At 49.7% G+C, this 20,619-nt stretch overlaps 9 protein-coding genes across 9 annotated transcripts; 5 read left to right on the forward strand and 4 right to left on the reverse strand.

Moving 5' to 3' along the window:
* Window positions 1–15: 15 nt before the first annotated feature.
* On the reverse strand, window positions 16–3,372 carry VE01_01815 (uncharacterized protein; the record flags this gene model as incomplete). The annotated part of the gene is made up of 5 exons (XM_018271330.1): window positions 16–1,748; window positions 1,797–1,926; window positions 1,984–2,240; window positions 2,289–2,840; window positions 2,901–3,372. 5 exons carry the CDS (start codon window positions 3,370–3,372, stop codon window positions 16–18), a joined length of 3,144 nt encoding a protein of 1,047 aa, XP_018133811.1.
* Window positions 3,373–3,719: 347 nt separating this feature from the next.
* VE01_01816 (uncharacterized protein) lies at window positions 3,720–5,336 on the forward strand. Its single transcript, XM_018271331.2, has 2 exons — window positions 3,720–3,961; window positions 4,018–5,336. The coding sequence occupies exons 1-2, from the start codon at window positions 3,930–3,932 to the stop codon at window positions 5,198–5,200; spliced, it is 1,215 nt and encodes a 404-aa protein (XP_018133814.1). The 5' UTR covers window positions 3,720–3,929; the 3' UTR covers window positions 5,201–5,336.
* Window positions 5,337–5,384: 48 nt separating this feature from the next.
* Window positions 5,385–7,640, forward strand: VE01_01817 (uncharacterized protein). Its single transcript, XM_018271332.2, has 2 exons — window positions 5,385–5,471; window positions 5,523–7,640. The coding sequence occupies exon 2, from the start codon at window positions 5,644–5,646 to the stop codon at window positions 7,483–7,485; it is 1,842 nt and encodes a 613-aa protein (XP_018133813.1). The 5' UTR covers window positions 5,385–5,471; window positions 5,523–5,643; the 3' UTR covers window positions 7,486–7,640.
* OAC1 (Mitochondrial oxaloacetate carrier protein) lies at window positions 7,632–9,078 on the reverse strand. The gene is made up of 4 exons (XM_018271333.2): window positions 8,835–9,078; window positions 8,703–8,777; window positions 8,051–8,652; window positions 7,632–7,995 (listed from the first exon to the last, which is right to left on the reverse strand). Exons 1-4 carry the CDS (start codon window positions 8,849–8,851, stop codon window positions 7,766–7,768), a joined length of 924 nt encoding a protein of 307 aa, XP_018133819.1. The 5' UTR covers window positions 8,852–9,078; the 3' UTR covers window positions 7,632–7,765.
* A 412-nt stretch (window positions 9,079–9,490) lies between these two features.
* Window positions 9,491–10,750, forward strand: SWD2 (member of Set1p complex, histone methyl transferase; the record flags this gene model as incomplete). Its single annotated transcript, XM_018271334.1, has 3 exons — window positions 9,491–9,631; window positions 9,691–9,916; window positions 9,975–10,750. The coding sequence occupies 3 exons, from the start codon at window positions 9,491–9,493 to the stop codon at window positions 10,748–10,750; spliced, it is 1,143 nt and encodes a 380-aa protein (XP_018133818.1).
* Window positions 10,751–11,097: 347 nt separating this feature from the next.
* VE01_01820 (uncharacterized protein) lies at window positions 11,098–12,526 on the reverse strand. The gene has a single exon (XM_018271335.2). The coding sequence runs from the start codon at window positions 12,171–12,173 to the stop codon at window positions 11,259–11,261; it is 915 nt and encodes a 304-aa protein (XP_018133680.1). The 5' UTR covers window positions 12,174–12,526; the 3' UTR covers window positions 11,098–11,258.
* A 1,183-nt stretch (window positions 12,527–13,709) lies between these two features.
* On the forward strand, window positions 13,710–14,904 carry VE01_01821 (uncharacterized protein). The gene is made up of 2 exons (XM_018271336.2): window positions 13,710–14,076; window positions 14,145–14,904. Exons 1-2 carry the CDS (start codon window positions 13,924–13,926, stop codon window positions 14,712–14,714), a joined length of 723 nt encoding a protein of 240 aa, XP_018133681.1. The 5' UTR covers window positions 13,710–13,923; the 3' UTR covers window positions 14,715–14,904.
* A 38-nt stretch (window positions 14,905–14,942) lies between these two features.
* On the reverse strand, window positions 14,943–16,986 carry VE01_01822 (uncharacterized protein; the record flags this gene model as incomplete). The annotated part of the gene is made up of 10 exons (XM_018271337.1): window positions 14,943–14,980; window positions 15,034–15,269; window positions 15,325–15,427; window positions 15,477–15,699; window positions 15,750–15,801; window positions 15,849–15,970; window positions 16,027–16,081; window positions 16,131–16,262; window positions 16,312–16,400; window positions 16,453–16,986. 10 exons carry the CDS (start codon window positions 16,984–16,986, stop codon window positions 14,943–14,945), a joined length of 1,584 nt encoding a protein of 527 aa, XP_018133682.1.
* A 2,393-nt stretch (window positions 16,987–19,379) lies between these two features.
* VE01_01823 (uncharacterized protein) lies at window positions 19,380–20,499 on the forward strand (the record flags this gene model as incomplete). Its single annotated transcript, XM_018271338.1, has 4 exons — window positions 19,380–19,502; window positions 19,581–20,027; window positions 20,085–20,165; window positions 20,224–20,499. 4 exons carry the CDS (start codon window positions 19,380–19,382, stop codon window positions 20,497–20,499), a joined length of 927 nt encoding a protein of 308 aa, XP_018133683.1.
* Between the last annotated feature and the right edge of the window lie 120 nt (window positions 20,500–20,619).

Genomic DNA, 20,619 nt, shown 5'->3' on the forward strand with positions numbered 1-20,619 from the left:
CATCGAACTAACCTGCTAACTCTCTTCCTGCATAAAATCCACGATCGCCTTAATCCCCGCAGGACCCAGCCCACGCCAAGGATAACACACATAAACCCTATCCAAACTAGCACCGAATTTCTCACGAAACTCAGTTTTATTCGTCAGTTTCAAACGCCCATTGATAATCTCATACGTCTTTTTCAGGAGCTTGAGCTTGCCCTTCCCCATGTTGCGGCCGCCGACAACAGTATCTGTCGCACCAGTGCCATACGTAATGCTGTGCACATCCGGCTCCTGGGCCACGATGGCCGCCATGGCAAACACGCTCAGGGATTCGATGGTACCAGAGGGTGCGCCTGGGAACTCGAGCATGAATTTCACCTGGTAGCCGTTCTCTGGAGCAAGCTGATGCAGAACAAGTATCGCGTGGACACGGCCATCTCGGGAGCCGTCGGTGGCGTAGAAGTAGCGGCGGTGCTCTTCGTCAATCCAGGGCCTGATCTCTGTGAGATGGACCTGAGCGCCGGCTTTGCGCCTTGCCTTCCATTCGCCGATGCGCTCGTTAACTCGTGCTTTAAGCTCTACTGGGACAGGCTTGGTTTTGGGCCATTCGAAGTTCTTCACCCTTTGGTGCTCGGCATGGCGTATCTTTCTGGCGATATCATGGTCTTTAGACGCGATATTGTTGTGTGGATCAACTCTGTTCTCTGCGACTGGGCTCAGGGTGCGCCAATTGCATTTATCACCGAGGAACTCCTCTATCGCTGGGCCCGCCATAAGCCATAAAGGCTTGAGATCTCGTCGCTCTGTCTTAATATAGTTGAGGTATCCAGAAACAACCTGAGGGTATTGTGATTTAGCGCATAGAGGCTCTCCAACGGTGATTGCAAACCCATGATACGGGACAAAACCTTGAACCGCGCCTGTGGAAGGATGTCGCCAGATCTCGTAGCGTTCATCCAGCCAGGACGTATTGGCCGCATCGCCATAGTTTGCAATGAGCTTCTCGAGAGGTTGGTAGTCTTTGGGGACGATTTCTTGGTTCCGGTTTGTCTTGTCGGCCCATGGCGGATTGGTAGTACTTGCCTCTGGGTGCCGTAGGATGGGCCCTCCTAGATGTCTAGGAAGGGATTTTGGATCCCTCGGAAAGAGTGATGCTAGCCGGATATTGCCAAGGTCAAGGAAGAGGAATGTGAGTCTCTCGAGGCCAATACCGGCTCCAGCATGTGGGGGTGCAGCCCATCGGAAGCCCTCTATATAGTCGTTCATTACCTCAGGCTCTACCCCAAGCCTCCTCATGCGCTTTTCTAGGCAGCTAGCATCGTGAATGCGTTGGCCACCGCTAAGTATTTCCTGGCCTCGAATAAAAATATCGAAGGAATTGGTGAAGTTTTCATTGCTAGGATCTGGCATTGTGTAAAATGGCCGCGCAGAGGCGGGGAATTTATCCAGAATATAGTAGTCTGACTGATATTTTTCTCTCACGAGCTGCCCAAGCCTTATTTCGGCTCTTGTGGACAAATCTTCGGTGTCAGATGGCGGGTTTCCCAATTCATCCGTCCATCCATCGGACAGCAATAGCTTGATACCCTCAGAAAATGATAATCGAGGTGTTTCATCGCGCCACAATAGGCTTTCATGAGGATAAAACTGAGATATTATCTCAATTTCTCTGCTATATCTTTCATATAAGCCCTTCCACATACTCTTTAACATTTCATCAATCAAATCCAAGGTTTCGTGGTAGTGCTCCTCAAAGGCCATTTCTACCCGCTGGTCAGCTCGTGCATGGTTGGAGTTTGAAAGTAACTAACCAAGATCTAGCCCAGTATATTCCGTGAGGTGCCGAGGTGTATTGCTGTTTTCGGCTCGGAATACCGCTCCAATTTCATATACTCTCTCAAAATCTGCAGCGATACACATCTGCTTCGCTAGCTGGGGTGACTAATTTTCACATTATTAGAATCAGCCATGATTTTTGAGTATAATTAAATAACATACCTGGGCCAAATATACTGGCCTGCCAAAATAGTTGACTTCGAAGACAGACGCCCCTGACTCGGTTGCGCTACCTTGCAGCTTTGGTGTGTGGATTTCAATAAACCCTTGGGAATCTAAATAAGAACGGAACATATTGCTTATTCCCGATTGGATGCGAAAGATGCCTTGAGAACACGTCGTGCGGAGGTCAACGATCCTATTATTTAGACGGTAAGTCTGAGGCAACGCTTTGCTATGCCTACCACCTTCGGTGCTTCCTGGAAAGGCATAAGCAGATGAGAGTCATTGAACATGGAGGAACTTACCTCGCGAGCCCCTCTCAACGCTAGTTTCACTGCTGTGACCGTCGCCAGCAGTGGTTTGGCTGCCCTGACCATTGGATTCTCCGGATATTTCCTCGTCGGATTCGCCCGAGGCCTCCTCACTTTCTCTCAGACTGAATCTCCCAATATTCTCAGCCTCGTACACAGAAAAAGGCACATGTTCGGATAATTGTGAGATCAGATGTATTTCTTGAACCTCAATCTCTGCATCGTGTATCGTTGCTGTATGGACGGTATCGGGAGGGCTGCGGACCTTCCCTTTAACAAGTACAATACTTTCTAGGGGATAGTGTAGAACGGCCCGCACCATTTGCTCTGATACAATTCCACCTAATTCATTGCCCACGCCATTGGGACGCATATTTTGATGGCTATATCTCCCTCCATCTCCATCTCCATCGTCCGGGTGGCTGGCCTCGAGCACGCCCTGAATTGTGAATGTTTGCTGACGGAAGACGAGGAATATCAATTTAGCGCTCAATCGTCGTATGGTATGTATTCGAGCCCTGAATGTAATAATATGGCCAATTTCGTCTATTCATTATAAGCTAGATTCAATGACCGTTGGACTAAGACCAGTAAAGAATAACGTACCAGAAAAGTCCAGCTCCTCGAACTGATACCTTCCATAATATTCCATCTCTTCGTCGCTTCTCTTCCTAGTCTTGCTCATATTTATGCTCAGGGGCTTATAGAGCTTGGTGAGTTCAGGCGGACCATGATTTAAAAATTTGGCATCTTTCTCGCGGGCGGAGATCCCATATTGCTGCTCCTTGTGTCTTCTTGTTTCCCTCCTTTCGTGCTTTGCTCTTTTGGGCCTTGCTCGCTGGTGCCGGGTCGAATCCTCGCCGGTGACTGCCACACCTTCCGGTACATTTCGGGCAGCAAATACCGGCCTGTGTGCAATTCGTGATGGTTCATTTTCCTCGGGTTTGCCTCCAGTCTTGAGTCGCCTGAGTGGAGCCTTTAACTTCTGCGCGAGCTTGCTTTTAATCCCATTTGGTTTGCGATCCTCGCCATTGGAAGCACCTGGCTCTTTCTTCAGTGCTTTCAACATCTGGGCCATAGCAAGGGTCTCCCAAAATTTACCACCAATGGTCAATCATATGGTTTTGAGGGTCCTGAAGGCAGGTAGCCTGATATCTCACTTTGGATTGTGAACAAAACCACATGCGCAACATGGGCAAACCATCAGAAAGAATACCAGTCAATGGAGTCAAACAATGAAACCCTTAAAAATAATATCAACGGTATAATATGATTTTTAATTGAAGGGTACGATTTGAAATATTGCTAAATAGGCAAATATATGGTACCAAGGGACCTTGTTGGACTGTGACATCATCTTCCATACCTTATTAATCTCGACCCATAACATCGTCAACCATAATTCTTACAACTCGAGCCGAGCAAACTCATACTTGTGCTTAAGCCACATACGACAATGAAAATAACTATTCAACAATAGGGCCGCTGTTATTGAATTGTTTAATGTCGTATTTGTTTCTCAAGGCATCGGCCCCTAACTGGGATTCCCCCATAATAATTTTAACCTTAAAACGATATTCTCAACACTTGCGTTTTGCTAAGAAATACCTCGCTCACTAATATTGCTTTACCGATATGGACTCCAATACTGGGTATCGGTGGCTCCTGTAAGTCGTATTATTTCCTTTTTTACTCGGGTTTTTTTCTGATATGTTAATCATAGACACCTGAAGGCTATAATTTGGAGATATCTAATGTGGATTGGAATGCTCATCCACCATCGCGCCCAGCCTGCCTCCAGGCCCCCTTCCTTCATTGTCAAAGCTCCATCGAGATTATCGGTGCAAAGAGGAGATATTTGCCTTGTCTTCTACGTCCCAGAGAAATACCACACCTCTTCGGATGAGCATCGTTTTCCAGTCATCATTAATTTCCATGGCGGTGGATTTACCTTGGGCACGGGAACTGATGATGCCCGATGGGCGCGCTATGTTGTGGAGAAGACCGAAGCTGTTTTTGTGAGCGTAGAGTATCGACTAGCACCAAAGTACCCCTTCAGCGTCGCTGGTGATGATGGAACTGACGCCTTGATATACCTGGCTGCACATTCCGAGGAGTTACGTCTTGATCCCCAAACGATCATCCTTGGCGGTTTCTCCGCCGGGGGAAATCTCGCCTTAACAATTCCTTTCATCTTCTACGAGTTAAAAAACGGCAGCGAAAAGCGCTTCTTACGGCCCAATGACTCAGATGGAGCCGACCAGAACGATTTGAGCCAGATGAACTCGCCTCCTACTGTCCCGCAAGCCTGCCAAGCTAGTTCACAAAGCACTCCTTTAATTGAATGCCGGGCGACAGCTTTAGAGACAGTGCAAGAAATTCCTCCACTTACGATATGTGCTATTGTCTCATTTTATCCTCCAACAGACTTTCGAATACCCCGCGCAACCAAACGCACGACAAACTCTCGGCCTGAACTCAACTTATCGGCAGCACTCACCAATCTCTTTGACGACTCGTATCTCTCATCGGAATACGCTGAAACATCATTGCATCTAGGAGACCCCTATCTCTCACCTGCTGCGGCCAGCGATGATCTATTGAGAGCTGCTTATCCTCAGTTGATCATACTCTATACCTGCGAGCACGACATGCTCAATGCCGAAGGAGTTACATTCGGGGAGAGGCTGAAGAGTCCAAACATCGGTAAGACCGTGAAAGGTGGGATTATTGAGAATGTTCCACATGCATTTGACAAGATGCCGAATCCAATGAAATACCGAGAGGCTGCCGAAAGAGTATATGGTGAGGCATGCGCGGAGCTAATTGCAGCTGGATTGGGGAGTGGTGCACACCAAACAGAACGGGCACAGCCCAAGCACAGTAAGACGGTAGACAGGTTTTAAGATATGAGCATTGGAGTTGATGACCATTTGATGGCTTACCAGTGGTATGTTAGCAACTCTGTATGCCAGTCGCTCTGACCCGAGCCCCGTTATGGGGCATTACTAGTTGGCCCCCCCCCCTGTCCAACGAGATCGGCAATTGAAGGATCATCACGTGGTATATGTGGAAACAATTCCTCGTCGCCATGCAATCCTTCAGGGCCATATTCGAATCCGAATCCAATTATAGCTAAGGACAGTTCATTTTATGTTATATAACATCTTGCAACCTGTAAATTCTCCATCCTTGCTTATAGATTCCAATTACTGACCAACATATCAGTTTCGGAAGATGACCACCTCTCTTCCAGGAGGATGTAAATGGCCGTGAAAGACGTTGGTCCGAATACATGACCTGATGAGAATCGCAGATCTAGTTTCTGCTCATTCCAGTCGCAGTTAAAATGTCAGACTCAAACGCGTCGCCGGCGGAAGTCCGTGTTTCTGTCATCGCTCTGGTCGTTTCATTGGTTGCACTTGTTGCTACCACCGGGCAATTGCTACAACAGTATTTTGCAACAGCAGATGGCTACCGTCGTTGCCAATCGTCCGTCATGGGCGCTTGGGGTAAGAAGACAAGACTGCGGTGGAGATGGCGTCAGTTTCGATTTGAGACGCTGTATTCGACGCCTGAAATATTCATGACGGATATGTTTTATCCGATCTGTTCGGCCGAATACCTGCTAGGGCTGAATGACATGGAACTCAATAAGCTGTGGAGTGCCCCTGGCCCCAACAACTATGGCAGACTTGCTGGCGAGAGCAGGTCTAATGGAGACCTTGTTGGCTGGCTTGAGTTGCTATCTCAGATGCACCGCTCAACTCATAAGTCATTGTCACCAGCTAAGACTAAAGATGATGTTAACCGTGAAATTAAACTCGTCAACGCACATCAACAATTTCACTCGGATTACCGCCGAATACCGGCAATAGAAGTTGTGGAAAGGTCATGGGACTTTCAGCCACCAGATGTGTCGCGGCCTTTGGCGAAAACTACGCTCAGTACTTTGGCGGTAATGGCTCGGAGGATGGGCATGCGATGGAAGGTCTTCCGCCCTGAAGATGGGATCATGCACGCCGAAGGCGGCGGCCATGTCCTTACATCGACGGTTGTGAGAACGCTTGGTCTTGTTGTTCAATACAATTACCACGGCCAGACCGGCTCTTACTTCCTGAACAATTCATATTCTAAAAAAGCGGGCCTTGGGACAGCACGTAAGAATGAAGAAATATACATCCCCACTCGCGAAGCAGACAGTCTCGGCGCAGGTGTTGTTCGCGGGGATGAAAGACTTGGCCTCTCGGATTTTGTCCTCACAACCCAGGACGATATAGTCGATGCCCTGAACAGCCTAGTATCTAGGAACGGCATGGGTGATTTGCTGAAGGAAATATTGCGATTCGACGCTGGCTTTATGTTCCCCGTGGGAGATTTAATTGCCTTTTCCATGATACCGATGTGCATTCCAAATCAAGGAGAATATATGTCACTGGTCCAGATACCTGCACCGAGCGATAATACAGGTGGAGTTACCGCGTCCAGAGCCGGCCGCCTCTCTTTCCGTGGGAGTCTTCGTGACCATCTTGGAGATGTATACTTACACAATGCCTTGGAAACACAATCCTTTGCCGACGTCTTAGAAACGGAATTATCCGCCGGTATTTCAGAAACAGCCTCCTCTACCGACCCTGCAAGGTTTACAGCATCTTGGGCATTGACAAAGATCGAGCAACTGATAATCGAGGCCGATGACGACGACAATCTCAAGAAGAACCCTCCTAAGAATGCGGAGGATGAAGGGTGGATCGTCCGCCGCAAGACTAGTGTCGTTACGCTGGCGCTCGACATACTTGCACAGTGCAGTGACTACTTCTCAAGCCTAAGTTCTGAGATCCCTCAATTCACATACCCGGCATTCCTAGATTCCCACATCCGTTGCTGCGATTTCGGATTTGAGCTCAAGGATAACTGGGACAACGGGCGAGAGCCAGGAAGCATAGAGCGAAGGATGATGCAGAACTTTACGAGATCTGAATATGATCAAGTCAGGCAGTATTTCGATAGGCTGCCACTTTTAATGGACCATTGGAAAATGTGGGGATGGACAGATAAAGGGCAGATTCTCGATGTGTGGACGGTGATGATGCTGAGGGCGTTTTGCTGGGGAATCTGCCACTTTTTTGTTCCGGGCGAGAGGGTACCTATCAGGTATTATGGGAGCCAGCTGCCGGTCTGGCTGTCTTGAGTTGATGCTGGTTTCTCAGGACGTTGTCAACCGGTTGTTAGAGCTCGAGGCGGCAATACTGGTCCGGTGTCAAAATAGAGGCTGAACCGTCTATCAGTTATAGACTATATATCATGTTGGACATTTGCCAATTATACAATCTTAATCTTTATCTCAATTCTTTATACAAGAGATCTAACCTCGAACTTTATTTACTTCCATCTCGCCAAAAGGTATTATATACAAGTGACGGTACCTTACTCCAGTCCTCTGCTCCTCCGGTTCGCCTTCCAAAGTCCTCTCATATCGCACCAGCTGGCAATATCTTCTTCTCTAGTTTCATCATCCACTTATTCGTCTGCTCGGCGAAAGATAAAGTCAAGATTGTATGTGGGAGAATCCGCGCCAAGTGCGGCAGGTAACCCTTATAGATGGCAAGGAGACCCTCCGTGCGCACAGTCTTCGAGAGACAGTCGTAGACACCCTTGTAGAGGTTTCCGTTCTGGTTGTACATTCGGGACATGATAGTATCTGCGTGTGTCAGTAAGAGTCATTTCACAGGATGGGTTTCTCATCCATAACATACCTGGTGGATGCATTACACAGCATACGACGAACCCACTCGCTGTGCTACTCGCGAGATGCAGAGCGGGTCCCTCTTCCATGCCAAAATGTTTCACTAACCTCCGCTTCGCGAAGAAGTATGTCGGCAGCTGCACGGAGCTGCCAAAGCCCGTCCTCACCATCGCGGCGCCTACACCGCGGTATAAGCCCTTCAACCCTTCGGTGCCATAGATGCTCCTGAACCCATCAAGCGCATTCTTATATTTATGCTGCGTTCCGACAGGTCGCATTGGCGAGAAGCTCTGCAATCTCGTCTTGATAAGGAAAAACGGGCTTCCCGCGGCGGCGCCAAGGATGCCGGAGGATGCGCCAGAGAAGACATTGACCCCGAGGGACTGCACCGTAGAGTCGCCGTAGACAACTTTCGTCGCCGTAGCACGGAGGGGCTCATAAAAACCGAGACGGCAGCCGTTAAGTAGGACTTGGTATATGTAGGCAGCCCCGATACCGCGGTAGATTCCTCTGAGACCCTCATTTCGAACGATGACGGTGACGCCGTGGATCGGACCCTTATATAGTTTAGGTTGTTGCGACTTGCCTTGCAGCTCGCCCTGCAATTGCATGCTTGGAAGAGTCAGCGCGGTGAAAAGGCCAGCGGAGGGGTGTGAACAAACCGGATCTTGACTGTCTCGAAGGGATGGGTTGCTGTCACTGCGCCGCAGGCTGCAACGCCGCCAGCGATGAATGCGCTGGGGGAATTGTTAGCATTCTGCGGTTTAGTCGTTCACCCGGGTGCTCCGGCTCACCCTAACGTGGTCGACATCTTTCACCGATGTCTTCTCGCAACTTCCTCTTCCTCAGCACTCAAGCCGCCTCCGGGCCGTTCTAAGACTCGTCGGACTGAGTAGACAGCCAGTCGGATATATGATAAAAGAGTGGTTATCCGATTGCGCCCCCCAGTGTGCAAACAACAAAGACAAGAAGGAAAAGAAGCCGCTGGAAAAATAGATAATATTTTAAAACCTGAGAGAGTGCGGCTTGCTGACGGATATATTGTGCCCAGAGAGCTTATGCTGGTTGATCACTCGCGTGGCAGCCGTTCGCCGAGACCGCAGTCAGAACCGGGACCCTTGTCCGTCTTAGTCTTAGTGCTTGTTGCGGACTCCGACACTCCGACACTGGAAAGCCGATCCGAACCGCAGCAACCCTTGCGACAAGGCTGAACAAAATTTGGTCACGTGCAGGTGCTACTGTGAAATTGTGGGGCATCCTTGGAGAAGGCTGGGACAAGGCGCTGGCGAGAGCTTCCTCTAATCCAGTAGCCTCACTCCGCGACGACAAGAGAGCAACTCAACAACACAATGAGCGCATAGAGAATCTATAAGCTTCTTAGGCATGATTTTGTTTTGCCATATTGCTGAATACTAGCACATATTTCCCTTTCTCCCTTTCTCCTTCCACCATGAGCTCCACACTCATGGACGTGGACTCCCCGAGGCCGGCGCCCAATGCAAATGGAGGCATTGGCCTCTCCAGGTCAGGCATCAATGTGCCGGCTATTGCGAAAGTCAGCGATATAATATCAAACTTTCGGCCAACAAGGGTAAGCCTGTTGCGAATTCACTCACTTGCCCACTCATAGCTAATACTGCCCCATTCAAGCTCTTCAAGCGCGACTATCATAACGAGCCCACGACGGTGCTCTCACTGGACTTTGATGACAAAGGCGAGCTCCTGATGACCTCCGAGACGGATGAGTCCATCCAGCTATATAATGTCCTCGATGGCACGTTCAACAAGTCGCTGTTCAGCAAAAAATACGGTGTCAAGCACGCCAAATTCACACACAAGTCCACGAGCATCATCTACGCCAGTACAAAAGAGAACAGTATGCCTTGCGCTCTCTCTGCTATGGATGACTCGAGATTCTAATTCATATTCTGCAGATGATATCCGCTACCTCGCGACCCACGACAACTCCTTCCTACGCTACTTCAAAGGTCACACTGGGTCGGTAACCTGCCTCACAATGAACCCCGGCAGCGACACATTCGTCTCCTCCTCCCTCGACAACACCGTCCGCATCTGGGACCTCAACAGCGTAAACCCAATCGGAATGCTCAACATCAACTCCCCCCACCTCACAGCCTTCGATCCCTCCGCCTGCGTCCTCGCTATCGCCTCTCCTGCCGCACAAACTATCCTCCTCTACGACATCCGCAAATTCGATGAAGAGCCCTTCGCCTCCTTCGACCTCTACCCCTACGCCAAACACGACCCAACCGCGCGCGCCTGGCGCTCCCTCGACTTCTCCAACGACGGGAAATCTCTCCTCATCGGTACAGCGGGTAATACGCACTTCGTTCTCGACGCCTTCGATGGCAAGCTCAAGCACGGCCTCATCCGCAAATCTGGCGGCGCGCGCCGTCTCCCCTTGAGCAAAGAGGGACCTGATGGGGAGGATGACATGGAGGCGCTTCACCACACCAGCGGTGACGTGTGTTTCTCGCCCGATGGGCGGTACGTGCTGAGCGGACAGCAGCGTAGTAACGTGCTCGTGTATGATATCACAGGCGCGACACAGGCTGGAGGGAACACACCGATGGTCGAGCTCGAAAGTAAGAGCGAGGTGGCGGCGATACGGTATAATCCGCGCTTCAATATGTTTGCGACGGCGGACAGGGAGCTGAATTTCTGGGTGCCGGATCGGGACTCGGTTTAAATGCCTGACGGGGGATTTGGTGAGGTGACACCGGAGTTGGAGGCGTTGGGGGGTGGTTTAAACATTGTATCCCGGGTTATAGTGCTACTAGACGGGGTATATGGAATCTATTTGGGGGTTGAAGAATATGAGGAGAGTGCTGCTCAAAGTTTATTCTGAGTGAAGAGGGTCATAAGCCAAGCAAAAAGCAGGTCTTCTCTCTCTCTAGGGCATGAAATTGTCGGGACCATTTGCTCAGTCGACCTTCTACCAGATCCCAGGATATAAAGAACTTGCAGTCACCCGAAGACCAATCTGTTTCTACCAATCTCTCACACTCGCCGACTAGCGACCGCAAGCAGGAAGTGAGATAAACGAATAATGAATTATATAGTCTATATGCTAATATGAAATACGTAGTGGTATCTATCTTCGCTGTACATAAGCCAAATACCCCTCTGACGAATTACCCGCGCTACCCTCCGCTTTCAAACTTGACCAAAGCAAAACTCACCCTTTCTACCTCCACTTACGCGCCATACCTCGTCTCCGCCACTGGCTGGCCCCTCCTCGACTCACCCCTTCTCGACCCATGCCTCCTGGACTCATGCCTCCTCCCACCCACAAACTTGCCCACCAACCCCCCAGTCAACGGCATCTCCATATAATCCCCCACCTTCCCCCTATCTTCCTTTGGAATAGCCTTCAGCGTGATACCCACGCCCTCAAAGATGATAACCACCGCCAACTCCATAAGCACCACCATAACCAGGAAAATCGCATCACTCCCCGTCACAGCATTGAACTTCGCATCGTTCCCGAACGCTCCCACGCCTGCATAGACGACACGTATAAGCAGAAATGGCAGCGCAGCCGCAAGCGCGGGAATGAGACGTCGCTCCCCTGCCTCGGCCGACGAGATGGAAAAGAGCACTCGCACGGTCGCGAGACACAGGATGACGTAGCCAGCGATAAAGAGTCCAACGGCTGCCTGGACGAGTGTTCGCGCATCGTGGACATCGCCGTCAGTTTTGGCATCAGTGAGGTTGATGGAACCGACGATGGCGAGGATGAGAGCAATCATGATGAGGAGCTGGATCAGGCGGATCAGGCGCGGCGTGATAGTCACTGAGTGGGCGCGGCGCTCGATGGATTCGATAGCGCGGTTGAGGAGGCCGAGGGAGGCAAGGAGGAGGGGGGAGAGACCGACGGAGTTGGTTATGAGGTAGGCCGTGTGGAGGGAGGTGGAGGTGGGGGAGTTGATTATGGCGAGGTTTAGGGCGCCGGAGAGGATGCGAAGGGTGCAGAAGATGACGAGAAAGATCCAGCCTGAGGAACGGCCGAAGCCATGGCGTTTGGAGAGGAAGGCGCCGAGGAGGAGGAGGGGGGCGTAGAGGACGAGGAGGGCGATGGAGATGCCGTTGCGGAAGGTTAGGGGAGTCATTGTTGAGAGTAGAGGGTGTGATGGATGAGGGGCGAGATGCTGTCCACGGGCGTGGGATGGAAGAGCGGTTTTGCAATGGAGCTTGAAGTGTATGACAACGGAGTGAAGTGAATGATGAAGTGATAAGGTTACCAAGACGGGGAATAGAAAAGCTTATATGCTCACCTTCAACGCGCTGGACATCCCGATGTGGCCAACGGCCGCGCCGGGCACTCATCTCATCTCCACTCTCATCCCACCTCAAGCCTCGTATGAGCCATCTCAGCCTCGATAGCAACGTTTGTGTTGGATCATCGAAAAGATGGGATTGAGTGGTGTGGGCCGTGCGTTGGCGGAGCACCCTTGTGGTTGGGGTTCCAGGGGAGTTGTCTGGGCAGGGGTATTGCGGCCGTAGGGGATGACAAGTACAGTGGGCCCCGTCTTAAAATACCTGTGTTTGCGGGTACAGAAGATCCTTCATATAGAGTCCTCGAGTTCTTGTGAAGCCATACTATAGTCAGTACCACTCTTATCGAATTCCTCGACTCTAATTTACCCTATAAACCTCTTTCTGTACTTACAAAAAGCAGTAATCCAGCTCAAATCACCAAATCGTGATCCCTCCAAAGTCCCAGGTCCCCTAAAAAAACGCTACAAAAGCTTAACCCACCCGGCCAAGATAACCCTAACGCTGACACGCGTCCGTCCAATAGCGCCATCTCGCCCCCATCAAGCGCACTTACCGCATCAGGCTCTTTCCTTCGTTGAGTACAGAGTACAGCCATACAGCCATGATGACTCCGCCACGCCCCATCATCATCCTACAGTAGTGCTGATGGCAACAACCGTAGGGGCGGCGCTTAGGGTGTCAGAACGACGTGGTGACCCGATTAGGGATCGCGTTTCGAGACTGTATACAGTCGTAATATCAGCCTTGAAATTTGCATCATTTTTTGCTTTGCAGTCGTGTCTTCGGACAGATAGGTGGACATATTTTGTGGAACCGTACTCCGTAGGTAAAGGATGAAGGATTGCTACCCCTAGGCAGGACGAGATGAGATTGACAGGATGCTCACTTAGAGGGCTGTCAAACCTGTCATCGGGGAGTACATCCAGCGATTTTTTATTCCACGCCCTATGGTACCATCGACGGCATGTCCTACGCAGTTTGTGAGCTACACTGGTAGCTGTTGCGCCAGCCTTATCGATGCCCCTGTTAAAGGATTTAAAGGCGTGTGTTGAAGGTATGGAACGGGAAACGGATTGGAGTTATGATACAGCGTGTATCGTGATGGCTATTGGGCATGTGCAAGGGGCTACTCTGTGCGATAGCGATAGATAGGGGTCTTCTAAGGGCGAGATTCTTATTTAGATAGGGAGATGAGTAGGACGAGGGTGGTATGATACCAGAGATAGGATACCAGAGGCAGTGAGCGAAAGCGGATGCAAATATATACCAATGAAAGACACAACATTGTGCACTATAGAGCTCTCCAGGACCGTGCGCTTTTCTATTTTTACATACAGTTATGTGAATATAAACTCTGGGAATATCTTCAATCGGGTCATACGAAAGTCGGCCACGTGATGTGGCTTGCTTCATTACGCCATGCCAACCCCAAGACGTCGCGTGGTCTTGTCCCAACCGAAGGATTCAAGTACATAACACAGTTCAAACCCATCGTTACGATCTCGTCCCTACAAATCCGTCACTGAATAGTTAACTCTTAGAAGTAGCTCTTTGACACAAGGCAGATATACAGAGGAACAAATGGCAGGCCCCAAAGTCCTCGTCTTCGGCGGCACAGGCCCCGCGGGAATCTGTCTCCTCAGAGAGCTTCTCCATCGCAATCACCCCGTGGTAGTTTTTGCCAGGACGCCCTCCAAAATCCCAGAAGATCTCGCATCAAACCCTCTCCTCGAGGTACCCTCCATCCTTCCAAGTCCACTTTTGCCCCAGCATCATGTGATACCTAGTTAACCCCTCCACAGATAATCCAAGGCACCCTGACAGATCTTGACGCGCTCTCCACCGCCGTCTCAACCTCCCATACCATTCTCTCCTTCCTCGGCCCAACCACAACTGGTAAATTTGACCCCACCATCTACTCCACCTTCTACACCTCCCTCTTCAACCTCATGCGGGAGCACTCCGTCCGCCGCATCTTCGCCATGGGAACCCTCTCCATCCCGCAACCGGAGGACAAGTTCTCCATCCTACGCCTCTTCCTAGTTTTTATTGTGCGTCTGCTAGCCAACTCTGCCTACCGCGCTATTCTGGACATCGCGCGTGCGTTCGAGGAAGCGGGAGAAGGAGTGGATTGGACGGTTTTCAGGATCGCGGGGATTCCGGGGGGGAGCGATGAGGAGGCGTGGAAGAAGGATAGGGAGGAGGGAGAGGTGTTTGAGGGGTTTATTGGCGAAGGAGGGTGGAGCGTTATGCAGAAGAGGGGGGCGTTGGCGAGGTGGCTGGTTGATGCTACGGAGGATGGGAAGGAGAAGTGGATTGGCAAGATGCCAGCAGTGGGGAAGTTGAAGGGTAGTAAGAGGAAGGTGGATTAAGGATGTTTTGTTTTGTGGCTGTCTTTGACGTTGGTTATTCGAATTGAGGGCTAGCGTGGGAGTTGGTTCTGTCATTCTCATGTGTGGGGGAGGAGAAGTGTGGCTGATGCTTCTATTCTATAACTTCCGTTTCTAATGTTGTAAATGCTGTAAATGTCTAGTACATAGTTCATAAATCCAGCGCCGGTAATGCATCTATCAACTGTCGTCAGAATGGACGACGGACTATCAGAAGTCCCAAAGGGTGCCAAATGCGTGTAGCCCAGCTGATTCTCAGATGTTAGTGATTTACTGTGGATTAAGATGCAAATGAACATACCTTCACGACACCCTTGCATCATCTCATCATTCCCCTGCATGTTTGAGGTAATGAAGATGACCTCGGCTCCAAAACTCGCCCAGGTGGCTTTGAGGAGTTCCATAGTATCTGGTCGTCCTCCTCGTTTCTTTGAGTCCCAGAGAATCATTCTCTCAGGCTCGATATGTTTGTGGATCAAACCCGTTATTGTTGGTCCAAAGGTTTTCTCTTGATCAGAGCCTATCCAAATTAGGAACCTAGCAGTGTGTTAGAAACTCCACCCATTTTTAAAAAAAATTGAGGGCGGCGAACCAATTCGGATCCTGGATGCAGGTAGACAGCGCTGCCCCAATACCAGTCCCAGTGCAGATGCGGATCCCTCTTTTAAACATTGCGGAGGCATGCCCAACACCAGCTATCATATATTAGTAGGTAGGTAGTTGGGAAGCAGAAAACGAGCATACCAAACTTCAGCTCCCTAGTCCACACGGTTTTAGGTGGATTCATAACAAGGTCCTTCGTAAAGTCACCCTGAACACCGCATATCATATAATGATGCCCGGATTTTCGGCCTTCGCTAATGATTCCAAACGCATGGTACTCCATGATCGAGGTGCGACTAATTCTTCCCAGAAGACCTTGCTGCATGCCGCGGTCGAAACGGAGAATCGCGACTTTAGGCGATGGCTAAAAGCTAAGTCAGTAGGTTTCCAGCTATGAACTACGGGGTGGCCTACAATTTCAACTTCCACAGTGACCTCTCGAAGGGTAAACCAAGGAACGAGAACACTATAGGGAATGAGTAATAGCCATCATGCAACAGGAGGGAAACATACAATATTGTCATGAAAATTACAAACCAGAGCTCCTGCGCGTGGAGCAGCGAATAAGTGTCGACTCTCCATTGCCCAAGTGTGATATCGTAAGTGTTTCCCAAGACTACGAAAAACCATGTGGTCTAGTATATGTTAGTGCCAGTCCCGAGGTTGGATTGAAGTGTACGTTCCATTATACCCAGCCATCCGATAAAGCGGTGGTGCTTCTCAAATACGTTATGATGGTAGCTAATCTAGGAGTTAGCTACTGGCATAGTTCAACAAATAAATCATAACACTGACTTGCGAACCCAAGGGAAGGCGGACAAGACCGAAATTATCACAAGGACATTTGTGATGATGCCAGTGATGATCACAGATCTGTGGTAAAGGCTTCGATGCCGTATGATGTCGACAATCTTGAATATCAACCACCTGAAGCCCTTGTTAGCCCGTTCGCCGCTGAGTTTCAATGTTGTCTTACCCAGCGCCAGAGAGTGCGCATCCCGAATGGATGCCTCCGACATGTTGCAAAATTGAAGTTACTCCAATCTTGATGCTTAATGGAGCCCACTAACCAAACCATTAGCACCACATCGTTTAGATGATAACTAAAGGGACGTACACTTCGCAAGCCATATATGGCGATTAGGTATAGGAACCGCAGGAACAACTCGTTTCGCATCAGGATTGCGCAGAGTAGGTTTCCAAGCACCAATGCACCAAGATGGCTCTCGGCATAAGGGAACCGACCGAGTGCAGTCATGATTATTCCGGCCAGGTTGAGCAAGGTGACAATGGTGAAGAACTTACGGTATGTGTTGAACCAAAGTTGAAAGGTGATCCATCGACTAATCTTCTGTTTTGGCCGCGCTGGTTTCTTGGCTACTTGATCAGGCGGCGGAGCTTTTGCGGCCTGCCACCCTTTGGGCCATTGTAGCGACAGTCGTGGCACACTTGAGAACGGAGAAATGCCTTCATGGATTGGTGAGATAGGGGACAAGGGGCCCTCGGTATGAGTTGGCATCTGGCCTACATGGGCGAGAGGTGGCAGAATCAGCAAGCTCTGCGTGCTGTCGTACATCCCCTTCTCCATATCAGATTCCTGGCAGTGGCCGCTCGGCGTAGTGGCCTCGCCCCGAGACCATGTTGAAGGCATATCGATGCCCCGAGATGCCGGTGAGATGAAAAATATGGCAGGGCCGATCACTTGCTAATTGCCAGATCGCAAGTTAACTAATTGCACAGATTCTGTGGCGATTTATAACGTTCAACGCTATGTGTAGGTGGTCCAATCCAGACTCATAAGGGCCAAAATAGAGAAGGATAGTCGCAATAGACACTTGATCCAATGCAGTAACACTCCAAAACTCAGACTTTCAACTCCAGCTCTGACGGTATATGAGGTAGGCAAATACTTGCAAGCAGTGACTGAGACGATGTTAGACCCGCCACATTCATGGTAGTTTGGGCAAGTCTAGAGCCTGGATATGAAGTAAATATAACGGGCTCTGCCAAGCTCGAATAAGGCTCTGAGTAAACTATGCCAGATTTATATGTAGATAAATGACTCCACTCTCTTGTAGGTGATGTGGGCCAAATTAGGCAGGCCTGGAGTTGAAGGCGGAATTTGCACTAGAAGAATGAAGTCTGTACTGCATAATCGAACTGTGTGCGTATCTGTGATAGATGTGAACTTGACCTTTAAATTCTGAGGTGGAAGTTATCCCAGCTGAGTGTCCGGAGTCGAGGAATAACGACAAAGAGTAATACAAAAATGATATCATAAATCCGTGATCCAAATCAGCAGAACGCAGTAACTGTTGGGCGAGCCATAGTCGTTCCATGGACTCCTTCCCTCCGCAAATCCACTTCAGCGTGATCAACGCCATGATTCCATCTATACTAGCAACACGTACATTAACGGCGCGCAGATCCGCTTACTGCTGATCGCTCTTTGCTGGCTATATGCGGCCGTCGGCGAAGGAATATTGCCTATTCGCCGTCGCCCCGCCGTGACACTGTATCATCGCCATGGTGGTGCCCGATGAAGAAGGCTGGTCTTCACCAACGAGCTAGTTGGTATTGGAGTCATTCCGCCGCCGATCAGGTACACGGTTATGCTCACGATGACTTCAGTTAGTTAGTGTGTGAAATGCCAATATCGCGGCTCCCAGAGTAATTTTGCCTATAAGCTTCCTCGGTCCCCCGGATCGGCTAGCCGTGGTAGCTTTCTGCCAAGTTCTCCGCCAGGCTCACTAGCGCTACATCTTGTAAAATTCTCATATATTTGTTACAGTAAGGCGGGTTTTTAGATTGGGTTATGGATTCTGTGATGGTAGATCGCCTGAAGGAGACATCCTCACATGACTCGAAACTGTTGGTGTTGGCATCGATGGGTTCCTGCCACCAAACGATTATAACGGACGCTCAAGGAGCTTCCTTCTTGAAAGATTCTAGAAGCCGCCCTGTCAAAACGGTTATAAAGGGCGCTAAAATAATTATGGGTGGCTAACTCAACCCTTGTAACTAATCCGGCATTTCATGGTAGATGCATCCGCCTTCAGATTAAGTTAGCGGTGTCAGAATTACACTTCCGTGTCCTTAATCTGGCACGGTAAAATCGACGGAAGGCGCACGCAACTTCGAATAACCTGGGGTAATATACCCGCCACGAATGACGAGATCCCCAGCATTCCAACCCCCCAGGCATTGCTCCTCTGGGGAAATGCAAACCGACTACCCGTCCCAAACACCCCTGCTCCCTACTTCGATCATTCCCTACCCTGGCAGCACATCTAAAAGCTGTAGCAATAACGTTAGCAGGTGACCATCGATGCCACGTTTCTGCGTCACCAGCAGCAGAAGCAGGAGCAGCAGCAGGCACAGTTAGGAATGATCGACGACAGGGTCGATATTACGCCGGAGAGATTCATGTTGGCGGCCTTTTGTGTAGTAATGCGAGATTAAGATTGGATGTGCTGAGCTGAGGTAAACCTCCTTGATGGATCGAATTGTAAAACTCACTGACTAAGCTAAATACTCAGTCACTGGTACTGTTTCCCTACTCTATTCTGATTTTGCAGCATAGTGTAGCCATAGCGTGCCGTTGCTTTCCAACTACTCTGACCTGAACGACTTCGCCGTTGCACGGATCTGTGCGAACTCCCGTACACGATTGTACGAACTCTTCGTTATTTATCGTATTGGCACCCTTATTTGAGATTGCATTTATGCGTCCTCTTGCAGATACTCAACAGCCCCTTTAGTTTGCATATTGCTTTTTTGTTGTCTCGTGACAAAACTATCGGTTCAGCTATCCGAATACTTACCTAACTCTGGGCATTGAATATTACAATACTCCCACCCCTATATTTTATGAGCTTGTGCCCTTTATCCACGATCCTAATAGTGTGGAGTTACGGTCCGCAAATATAAGAGAAATATTCGTCACAAACTGCTTATAAGAAGGCTTCAAGCTCGACAATATCTTCGTGGTTATCATAATTCAGAACAAATCAAATCAGTCAACTCCGCCTGCTCAATTTCACCATGAAGCTTCAAAACGCCTGCAACTTAGCAGCGGCGCTAAGCGTTGCTTCAGCGCACACTATAATGCAGTCATTCAATGGCAATCCAATGGGTGACGCTATCTACATGCCTAGCTCTAATATGGTATACCACTATACTTTCTTATAGCGTTTTTTTCTACGGCCACCTCTAGTTACGATTCTAACGAGAATTCAATTACAGTATCAGAGTGACGTGAATGCGAACACTCTTGCCTGCAATGGCGCGCCGGCCACCGGATTTAGGTCTTCGTCAAAGAAAATCACTGTTCAAGCTGGCTCAACTGTGACAGGTTTATGGCTACACGAACTTGGAAGCACCGACTCCAACCCCGGCGCTGACACTGATAACAAGGTGATTGCCAGTAGCCACAAAGGTCCGGTCCTTGCCTACATGAAGAAAGTCTCGGATTCGACCCAAAACCCTTCCGCTGGACCAGGGAACGGCTGGTTTAAGATCTCCCAGGCTGGGCTTATTTCCAGCACACAGTGGGCAGTAGATGCTTTGATCTCAGCAGGAGGTGTCCAAAGTGTCAAGATTCCCAGCTGCATCGAGAATGGCGATTACCTCCTCCGCTTCGAGATAATTGCTCTGCATTCAGCTTATTCATATCCTGGTGCTCAGTTCTACGTATGTTTCCCTGTGCATTTACTTATCCTTGAGCTTGGCTAACAATGTAATCATTAGGTTGAATGTGCCCAAATTACTGTCACTGGTGGTACCGGCACCGCGAGCCCAGCGACTGTTGCCATTCCTGGTGCTTACTCGGTGAGTGACCCCCCCTACCCCACTCAATAAACTCATCCTTACACATCTCAATAAATAGGGTTCCGATCCAGGAATTAAGATAAGCATATACAACGCCCAGGGGACCCCTTATCCTTCGAGCTACACAATCCCCGGCCCTCCCGTCTTCACTTGCCCAACCGGCTCTGATCCCAACCCTCCCGCAACAACCTCACCAGGCAGTGGAACTGGCGGCGGTTCCGGGACTGCGGCGAAGTATGGTCAGTGTGGCGGTATTGGTTGGACTGGTCCTACTACGTGTGCTTCTGGATCCACTTGCAAGGCTTCGGGTGACTATTATTCACAGTGCCTTTGATAGTCGTATTAGTAGATAATAGGCAGCCGCTTCATTAAACCCTGAGCTCAAGAATACGTGCGGAGGACCCTAGAGACAGCAATATTTTAGTGGGTGTTACAACTGTATCATATTATACAG

This window comes from Pseudogymnoascus verrucosus (assembly GCF_001662655.1).
Source record: "Pseudogymnoascus verrucosus strain UAMH 10579 unplaced genomic scaffold scaffold_5, whole genome shotgun sequence".
Taxonomy (NCBI): Eukaryota; Fungi; Ascomycota; class Leotiomycetes; order Thelebolales; family Thelebolaceae; genus Pseudogymnoascus; species Pseudogymnoascus verrucosus.

Coding starts and splice junctions, on each gene's coding strand:
- VE01_01816 (XM_018271331.2), top strand. CDS start 3,930: ATGGACTCCAATACTGGGTATCGGTGGCTCCT. Junction 3,962..4,017: donor ACTGGGTATCGGTGGCTCCT/GTAAGTCGTATT, acceptor TGTTAATCATAG/ACACCTGAAGGCTATAATTT.
- VE01_01817 (XM_018271332.2), top strand. CDS start 5,644: ATGTCAGACTCAAACGCGTCGCCGGCGGAAGTCCGTGTTTCTGTCATC.
- OAC1 (XM_018271333.2), bottom strand. Junction 8,653..8,702: donor TTCGAGACAGTCAAGATCCG/GTTTGTTCACAC, acceptor GACTCTTCCAAG/CATGCAATTGCAGGGCGAGC. Junction 7,996..8,050: donor CTGTGTAATGCATCCACCAG/GTATGTTATGGA, acceptor TGACACACGCAG/ATACTATCATGTCCCGAATG.
- VE01_01820 (XM_018271335.2), bottom strand. CDS start 12,173: ATGACTCCCCTAACCTTCCGCAACGGCATCTCCATCGCCCTCCTCGTC.
- VE01_01821 (XM_018271336.2), top strand. CDS start 13,924: ATGGCAGGCCCCAAAGTCCTCGTCTTCGGCGGCACAGGCCCCGCGGGA. Junction 14,077..14,144: donor CATCAAACCCTCTCCTCGAG/GTACCCTCCATC, acceptor ACCCCTCCACAG/ATAATCCAAGGCACCCTGAC.